The following is a 9,975-nucleotide window of genomic DNA, read 5'->3' as shown; positions in this document are numbered from 1 at the left end:
TTCATGCAAAAAAACCCAAATTCTGGCTGCTCTCAAGACAGAGGCTCTGGCTGCTTAGAGAGTTTGGTGCTTGCTGTAGGGTTTGCTGTTGTTGCTTTTAAGAGGATATGAATGCCTTTCTGGGTTTCAAAGCATCCACTCGTGTTCATAACCTCCTAGACAATCAGCAACCTCCACTGTTATTCTTCAAATATTACAACTACTCAGTATATTTACCACATCTTCTAAGTATAAGGTAACCTAAAAATTAAAGTAGGGGAAAACCAAAAACATAACATAGCAGCATTCTCAGCAGCTTTCTAACAAACCACAGTATAAATTTGTAATTGTTTCTCAAGACTGTTTTTTGTTTTGTTTTGTTTGCTCTGGCTTTCAAAGAACTTACTCTGTAAACCAGGCTGGTCTCTATCTCACGGAGATCTGCCTACCTATGCCTCCAGGACGCAGGGGATGAAGGTGTGTTCCACTACTTCGCAGCCAAATCACAGTATCTTTAAAACCAGCCTATGCTACAGGTTGCCAGTTGCGTTGCCTCCTTAGGATGTGTTGTGTAGAAACACAGGAAGAGCTCCCAATGTGTCAGTGATATCCAGGCTGTGATCTAGTCACAACAGGATCACACACAGTTTGTGAAGAATGCATTGATGTGGACCCATCTTTAGGTTAGGTTCCAATTACCATTAACGTTAAGAGTAGTGTTATCAACTTGATGTGACAGGTTGCATATCAAGAGTGCCCTCTCCTTTCTGAGGACACAGGAGGACTGGGGGGCATGAGGTGGGGAGGATGGAGAGAGGGCATCCTGCTCTCAGGGTAGAAAGTGAATGAATGAATGAATTATTTTTAAAAAGCACTTTCAGTATATTTTAATTGAATGTTTTTATAAACCCCCTTGATCTTTCAGCCAAGCCAAAGCCATGTACTCCTGCAAAGCAGAGCACAGCCATGAGCTGTCCTTCCCCCAGGGGGCGATCTTTTCCAATGGTGAGCATCTTTGTTGGTTATGGAAGGAATTCATCTGGGCGAGTATTAAAGGAGTAGTAGAACAGTTAAACCGGGCTCAGATTCCACCCCAAACCCAGGTTCTTAGATTTGTCTATGTGAACACATCTTTCTAGATCCCAGCCTCCATCATAGGAACATTTACCCACAAGACAGACAGGGTAATGCACTCTTGGCAGGAGGACTACTCTTTTCAGAGACACACAGTGAGTCTTCCAAGGCTACCCTGGAAAGTATATTGTGTTTGCAAAATCATATAGAAGGGGCTCTATTAGACAAATATAGTCTATCTAACTGATTGTATGAGTACAACGAACCTTCCAGCTTTATTACGCAGTAATACCATGAGTGAAGATTCTTAGCTGACTGTTTAGTTTGCAGTAATTATTGAATCATTGGAATAACATTTCTTTCTTTCTTTCCTTGACAAGTGCACCCATCAGTGGAGCCAGGATGGCTAAAGGCGACTTATGAAGGCAGAACAGGACTAGTCCCTGAGAACTACGTTGTCTTCCTCTAATAGTATTAGCGGATGGCAGTATCTTCATGGTATCCATGGTAACACATAATAAGTGCTATTCTTTTATCTGACACAGATATGGGGGACCAGCCACTAAACAAAACATCTATGTGTCTTAAGTTTATCACTAGCAGACTATGTCACCAGCAGACTATGTCACCAGCAGACTATGTCACCAGCAGACTATGTAGCTCCTGCTTGATGGAAAGAGAGACACAGATATTGGCATCACAGTCATTTTTTTTTTTCTGTTTTCTTACTTTTAAAATACACTTGCTGTTTTTCTTCTTCTTCTTCTTCTTTGGATAAGAAGTGATTTGCAACAGAGTCAGCTTGCTAGCAGTTGCAGAATCCTAGATACCAAATGCAGTTCTGTATACCCCAAAGAAATCTGCTGTCCCATGTAAGGGTCTGTTCCTTATTGCCTGATAGTCTCTGGGAAACCTTGAAATCATTACTTTAAAGATGTAATTTAAATTGTACATTTATTATTTTTGTTCTTTTTTTAATATACTGTTTTTATGTGTGATTGTTTTGCTGGTCCTAAACATTTCAAGAAAATCGGTCCTTGTTTTATCATAACTATATTTTATTTGTTTTCTAAGATGATAGTATTTGAAAGCAATAATGTATATGAAGTCTGTAAAGTAAGCCGAGTGTAAGTCAAACACTGATTCTATCATAATCCATCCAGAATATTAGAGCATTTCTCTGGCTTCCATGCAAGAGAAACAAGTGTGTGAAATAATAACTTCTCTGTGGGTTGGATTTGGCTCATGAAGTAAGAGGAGCAACCTTCCCTTGGAAGTCATGTGAACTGATCCTGGGACTTTTATAAAAGTTTCTATTAAAACACACGTGTTAATAAATCACATGTGCATACCTTTTCCTTCCTGTCAGTATTGTGACATTGTGGTGACCATTATGGGAAATGTAAGGGTGTCCTGTACCATGCAGCCAACTCATTTGAAATGCTACTGCCTCTAAGTATTTTAATGATGGAAAGTTTTGGCCTTAGCTGCTCTTGTACAAATGATAAATCTGAATTGGAAAACTGTGCTTTCTAAACCTCCCCCCACCAGTGGAAACAGGAAGCAAACACCTGCTCAATTCTTAGACCACAAAGTCTGCTATTTTAAAAAGAGATTTATTTATTTATATGAATGTTTTGTTCACATGTGTGTATGTGTACTACATGTATACACTTTACCCATGAAGGTCAGAAAAGGGAGTCAGATAGCCTTGAACTGGAGTTACAGAGGGTATGGAGTTACTAGTTGACATCTGAAAGAACAGCAAATGCTCCCAACCACTTGGCCATCCTTCCAGTCCCTGAACACAGTGTTTGAAAGCAAGCCATCATTGTTAACAGAAGTGGAATTTACAAGGTTTTCTATGATGGCATTCAGTCATAGTCTTTCCTATGAAGTCCACTGAATTATAGGCCTCATACAGAAGAGAGGTATTTATTCTCCATTACTACGTTATCAGCAAAGGGTTCTATATCAGCCACTCCTTCTATTATAACCTATTTCAATAATTCCAACATATAATTCCTATGAGTATCTACAATGACAGATACTTTCTTCTCCATAGTCTTAAAGTTTGGCTTTCCAGAGCCTCTCCATGTGGCCTTGTTATCTAACTGACAACTTTAACATTTTCTCTAGTTCATAGACACTCAGGTGTCTAAAGAGCTGCCAAGCTATTGTTACATGTTATAGCCTATAGTCTTGGTTCATTCTGCATTACATCAGTATTTCTAGAGAAAATAAGCAGATTATACACAGAGCACTGTGTCTCAGTGCATTTATGCTTTTAAATAAGTTAAGATAGTGGGTTAGAATTTATGAATAGAGAGTAACCGTTGACAGCAGATGCATCCAGAAGTAACACCAGTGAGTGGAAAGCATCTCAAAAAAGTGTGATGTGATAGGAAACTGATGAAAATTTGGCTCTTTCTTTTCTTTCCTCCAGATTCTAGTCCCTGTATACTGCAGAGATGTATTGCTAAACCCCTTGGTCAAGGTGTGTCCCTGGTGGCTTAGTATACTAATGACATTGCTGTCTTTGGTAACCATTTTCTGGGACAGAATGTTACCTTTACAATATCCCAGTCTCCTATCTGTAGGACTTTCTGTTGAAGTTCTTTGTTATCAACACCTTGCATCCTGTTAGATTAAGACCCCTGAAGAGAAGCTGATTTGTCAAGACCAACTTGACAGTAAACATCCATTATTTTTCTCCACTGCTGCTGGACAAAAGATCCCAACTTTTCATTTTATTTTTATGTATCACAGAACATTCCTGCCTCCCAGTTGTGAGCTAAATCTACAGTGCTCACCAGAGCGCTTTTTAGGACATGGTGTGAAATGCAGCTGTCCTTTCTGATGCTGAGATCTACTCTGTCATTATTTGTTGAGGTTCCTTCCCTGAAATAAGACACAAACATGCTGGTTCATGTTGCATTTGAACTTTGTCACCTTTTAGAATTTTTCTTCCTGTTAATTACATATGTACGGAAACCATGATGGAATGTGGGAGAGAAGCTAAGGGCCCTTTTCTGAAGTAAGTCTCCTGATGAAGAATGCAGGAGACTGCAATGATGAAGATGTATTCTCTGGAGAGCACAGAACATGTGCAGAGCAGAAGAGCATTGCCGGTGACGGAAGAGTCACGTCATGAAGAACCTGAGCTGCTCAGAGACACTGGGATGTATCAGATCTGTCTTACCTACACTCGGAGTGCTACAGTATGCACCCAAATAAAGACCTACAGTTTGATCAATGTGAGGACATAATTCCCTTGGGTGTTCTGTGCAAGTATCTTTGCGATTGAAACACTGATGTATTTGGCAGGTGACTCTCCACCAGAGCTACCATTCTACTCCATATGGTTCATACAAGTTAGTCATTCAACTGAATGGTTTTCCTAATGGATTGTGTAACAGCATCTGAAAAGTAAAATAATTTTTCAATCTCTTCAGTGTCTGTGCAGTGTGAAGAAGTATCATCTTGCTTGCTGATGTGGTTCATTGTGTTACAGACAACACTAAAAACCCATAACCCCTTTGTTGACAGACTTTGTCAGGGATGGAGAACAGATATACTTTATATTTGTGTTAATCCCAAGTAGTGACAATAAAAATAGATGTGACTTCCTCCATTTTCTCCTTAGTAGTTACTCTTCCATATGGTAACTACCTTCAAGCACAAGCTATGTCAAGAATATATGAAATCTCTCTGTCCTGTGAAAATTCTCTGCTCGTAACTTCTCTCCCAATCTCACATCCTTCTCTTACACAGAGGCTAATTAGAAAAGTTTCTCAGACCATAACTCAGAACATTAATGGGGGGTGCAGCCTGAAAATGCCTTACCAAGAAAGACCCGAGTCTTTTAGATTGTGGAATGTTGTGTATAAACAAAAGACCTTGCATTCTAACAGATATTCTAAAATATTCAGTAATTGCAGGAATGGGACCCAGCTCAAATCAGGAAATTAATTTCTGTTCATATATTTGTTATACATAGCTTAAACATCATTTCAAGCAATATTTTCAGTATGTACAGAGGCAAGTTTTACAAACTGGAATTTTATAGTGGTAGAACAATACAAGTGCTCAAAGTAAGTTTAGGGTTTGTGGACTGAGCTTCTTTCCTGTGTACCATGTTTGTTCTAAGGGTGCCTTAGCAGCTACAGTTCTGTATGATTTTCTGTCCAGTTTATTACCTGATGCCAGACGCACTCTACCTAAGAAACAGTTTGTCCTTTGAAATCACAATACATTTCTCTCTTTTTTTAAATTGAACAACTTTATTTTAAAAAACAAAGATAAATGTACAGATTTTAAGCATTTTTGCATAAAAGTATACAAATACATTTTTGTCAGTACTTGATTTTTTTAAAGGTTTGATAGTATGCATTAAAATCTTACTAGTTACAATGAGCATAAAGTACATGTAAAACAAGATGTAACCTGGAAATAGTCAGTTTTCTAGGTGTGTAAAGATTAAGAATAATGGTTTTTTATTTTCTTATTTTTTTCTTTCTTTTTCTTTTTTTTTTTTTTTTGGCCTTTGTTTTTTCTTGAACTTAATATAGTCTGTGAGTTGTTTCTGGGGTGTTCAGATCTTTTTTGGGTTAGTATCCAATTATCAGTGACGGCATATTATGTCTGTTCTTTTGTGACTGGGTTATCTCACTCAGGATGATATTCTCTAGATGCATCCAATTTCATAAGAATTTTATAAAGTCATTGTTTCTGATAGCTGAATAGTACTCCATTGTGTAAATATACCACAATTTTGGGATCCATTCATCTACTGAAGGACATCTGGGTTCTTTCCAGCTTCTGGTTATCATATATAGGGCTGCTATAAGCATTATGGTGCATGTGTCTTTATTGTATGTTGGAGCGTCTCTGGGATATATGCCCAGAAGAGGAATAACTGGGTCTTCAGGTAGTACTATGTCCAGTTTTCTGAGGAATTGCCAGACTGATTTTCAGAGTGATTGTATCACTTTACAACCCTACAAGCAGTGGAGAAGTGTTGCTCTTTCTCCGTATCCTCGCCAGCATGTGCTGTCATCTGAATTTTTGATCTTAGCCATTCTGACTGGTGTGAGGTGGAATCTCAGGGTTATTTTGATTTGCATTTCCCTGATGGCTAATAATGTCGAGCACTTTCTTAGATGCTTCTCAGCCATTCGATATTCCTCAAATGAGAACTTTTTGTTTAGCTCTATACCCCATTTTTAATAGAGTTGTTTAATTCTCTGATGTATAATTGCTTGAGTTCTTTGTATACCTTGGATATTAGGCCTCTATCTGATGTGGGGTTTGTAAAGATCTTTTCCCACTCTGTTGGCTGCTGTTTTGTTTCCTTGACAGTGTCTTTAGCCTTACAGAAACTTTGCAATCTCATTAAGTCCCATTTGTCAATCTTTGACCTTAGAGTACGAGCCACTGGTGTTCTGTTCAGGAAATTTTCTCCTGTGCCTATGTGTTCTAAGGTTTTCCCTACCTTCTCTTCTAATAGTTTCAGTGTACCTGGTTTAAAATGGAGATCTTTGATCCACTTGCACTGAGCTTTGTACGAGGAGATAAGAAAGGGCCTATTTTTATTCTTCTGCATGCTGAATGCCAGTTGGACCAACACCATTTGTTGAAGAGGCTGTCTTTTTTCCATTGAATGTTTACAGATTCTTTGTCAAAAATCAAGTGACAATATATGTGAGAGCTCATTTCTGGATCTTTTATTCTATTCCATTGATCCACATGCCTATATCTTTACCAGTACCATGCAGTTTTTAGCACAATTGCCTTGTAATATAGCTTGAGGTCAGGAATAGTGATTCCCACAGATGTTTTCTTGTTGTTGAGGATGGATTTCGCTATTCTAGGTCTTTTGTTATTCCAGATGAAATTGCACATTGCCCTTTCCAATTCTATGAGGAATTGGGTTGGAATTTTGATGAAAATTGCATTGGATCTGTAGATTGCTTTTGATAAGATGGCCATTTTTACAGTGTTGATCCTTCCAATCCATGAGCATGGGAGATCTTTCCATTTTCTGAAATCTTCCTCGATTTTCTTCTTTAGAGACTTAAAGTTCTTGTCATACAGGTCCTTCACTTGCTTTGTTAGAGTGACACCAAGGTATTTTATATTGTTTGTGACTATTGTGAAGGGTATCATTTCCCTAATTTCTTTCTCCACATGTTTGTCCTTTAAGTAGAGGAAGCCTACTGATTTGTTTGAGTTAATTTTATATCCAGTCACTTTTCTGAACTTGTTTATCAGCTGTAGCAGTTCTCTGGTGAATTTTTGGGGTCACTTAAGTACACTATCATGTCATCTGCAAATAGTGATGTTTTTACTTCTTCCTTTCCAATTTGTATCCCTTTGATTTCCTTTTGCTGTCTAATTGCTCCAGCCAGGACTTCCTGTACTATGTTTAATATGTAAGGGGAGAGTGGGCAGCCTTGTCTAGTCCTTGATTTGAGTGGGATTGCTTCAAGTTTTCCACAGTTAAGTTTGATTTTGACTGTTGGTTTGCTGTATATTGCTTTTATTATGTTTAGGTATGGGCCTTGGATTCCTGCTCTTTCCAAGACTTTTAACATGAAGGGGTGTTGAATTTTGTCAAATGCTTTCTCAGCATCTAGTGAGGTGACCATGAAGTTTTTTCTTTGAGTTTGTTTATATGATGGATTACATTTATGGATTTCTGTATATTAAACCATCCCTGCATCCCAGGGATGAAGCCTACTTGATCATGGTGAATGATTATTTTGATGTGTTCTTGGATTTGATTTGCAAAAATTTTGTTGAGTATTTTTGCATCAATGTTCATAAGTGAGATTGTTCTGAAGTTCTCTTTCCTTGTAGGGTCTTTGTGTGGTTTATGAATGAGGGTTATTGTGGCTTCGAAAAATGAGTTAGGTAGTGTTCCATCTAATTCTATTTTGTGGAATAGTTTGGAGAGTATTGGTATTAAATCGTCTCTAAATGTCTGATACAATTCTGCACTGAACCCATCTGAACCTGGGCTTTTTTTTTTTTTTTTTTTTTTTTTTGGTTGGGGGGCTTTTGATGACTGCTTCTATTTCTTTAGGTGTTATGGGATTATTTAGATGGTTTACCTGGTCCTGGTTTAACTTTGGTATCTGGTGTCTGTCTAGAAATTCATTTATTTCCTTCAGATTTTCCAGCTTTGTTGAGTATAAGCTTTTGTAGTAGAATCTGATGATTTCTTGAATTTCCTCAGTTCCAGTTATTATGTCCCCACATTCATTTTTGATTTTGTTAATATGGATATTCTCTCTTTGCCCTCTAGTTATTCTGGCTAAGGGTTTATCAATCTTGTTAATTTTCTCAAAGAACCAGCTCTTGATTTTGTTGATTCTTTGAATGCTTCTTTTTGTTTCTATTTGGTCAGTTTCTGCTCTGAGTTTGATTATTTCTTGCAGTCTACTCCTCTTGGCTGTATCTGCTTCCTTTTGTTCTAGAGCTTTCAACTGTGCTATCAAGTTGCTAGTGTATGCACTCTCCAGTTTCTTTTTGGAAGCACTCAGAGCTATGTGTTTTTCTCTTGGTAATGCTTTCATTGTATCCCATAGGTTTGGGTATGTTGTGTTTTCCACAATACATATTTTACTTATTGCTCTTATCATGTCCTCATGTCACTGTGTGAGACTTTAAAAATCATCTCTTAGTAAAGACAAAAACAGAGGGTTGACTCCTACCTACAAATTATGTCCCTGCTGACTATCAATGTTTCCCTAATGGTCAAATTTCACTTCCTTTGTTTTCACTTGCTTTCCAAAATAAAAATACTTTAAGAAGGGGAGATTAGCATTTCTAAACTGTTTTACCACAGCCAGCCTCTGTCTTGTTAATTCAATGTTAGTGAAGGGCATTTATCAACTTCCTGAGCATATTTACCTTGTTGATCCTTCCTGCTTATGGCAATGCCTTTGGAAAAACAGCCTTATGAATGACAAAGTGGATCAAGCAGTTGAGTAATACTTAAAAAGAATGATAAGACAGCTGCATCCATTTCTTAAGAAACCACTGTTGGAATGTTGGCAGGACTCACCAGAAGACAATTGGAAGGAACCTGAACTGTATTTATGCAATCAGTGTCTATAAGCTTCCCTATTGGTGTGAGTATGATGTCAATCAATGTCACTTCTCTCATGACAGACAGGTCATGCTTGTGAGTAGGCATTTTTTAGGGTTATAGGGAGAAGTCAAGTCTTTGTCCTTACTGAATAAGCCCAACAGGCAAGAAGCATTTTTCATGATTCAGAATGTTCATGAGGAGGTCTACTTAAGGAAGTGAAGTGTGGAAGTAGCTGAGCATCCCAGAACACCTCAGTTAGATGGTGGTCTTCTTGCCATTCGTCATCTTTCACTAGTGCCTCCCAAAGTCTGTGCTCTTCCATGGTTTAGATGGAAGCTATGGCTCTTACCTCCGATGAAGACTGTGTACTACTCTCTGCACCACAGCATGGCGGAGGTTCCTTGTGCCCTAATATGTCCTCTCCCACCTACTTTTTGACATAAATAGCATGTACTTTGCGGGATCTTGTAGTACCACATGTTTATCCTCCATGCTTAAAACCTACCATATCATACACGCTATTATGAATAAGCAGTCTAATGGGGAAAATACCTGTGTCTTTATTTGTAATTCATTTATGTAGTGTTCAAGTTTGAGGTGCTATTGTTTATATAACAGTCATATATTTAGGTATCAAATGAGGAGATCCTTTTCAGTAACTAATATAAGGAATTAAATAATAAATATAGTAAAATTATAGTCAACAAACTATCATACTGACTTTTTGCTTGTTTTGTGTGGTTTCTGTACTTAGCTGCACTCATGTTATTCCTTATCTAATTTGGCACAATAACTTTGCTGTATATTTATTCTGTACCTAAAGT

At 37.8% G+C, this 9,975-nt stretch overlaps 1 protein-coding gene across 1 annotated transcript in view; it reads left to right on the top strand.

The window, feature by feature from the left end:
* The window catches only part of ARHGAP42 (Rho GTPase activating protein 42), a gene marked incomplete at both ends in the record, with an annotated part of 233,837 nt that extends 230,881 nt beyond the window's left edge, over positions 1-2,956 (top strand). The window contains 2 exons of the mRNA XM_080930427.1: positions 905-984; positions 1,434-2,956. Of these exons, the coding sequence (XP_080786553.1) occupies positions 905-984; positions 1,434-1,522 (169 nt within the window). The remainder of the gene's footprint in view (positions 1-904; positions 985-1,433) is intronic.
* Positions 2,957-9,975: the final 7,019 nt, after the last annotated feature.

Source organism: Micromys minutus (genome assembly GCF_963924665.1).
Source record: "Micromys minutus genome assembly, chromosome: 16".
NCBI lineage: Eukaryota > Metazoa > Chordata > Mammalia > Rodentia > Muridae > Micromys > Micromys minutus.
Note: the sequence above shows the minus strand (reverse complement) of the source record. Positions and strands in the feature narration are given on the sequence as shown.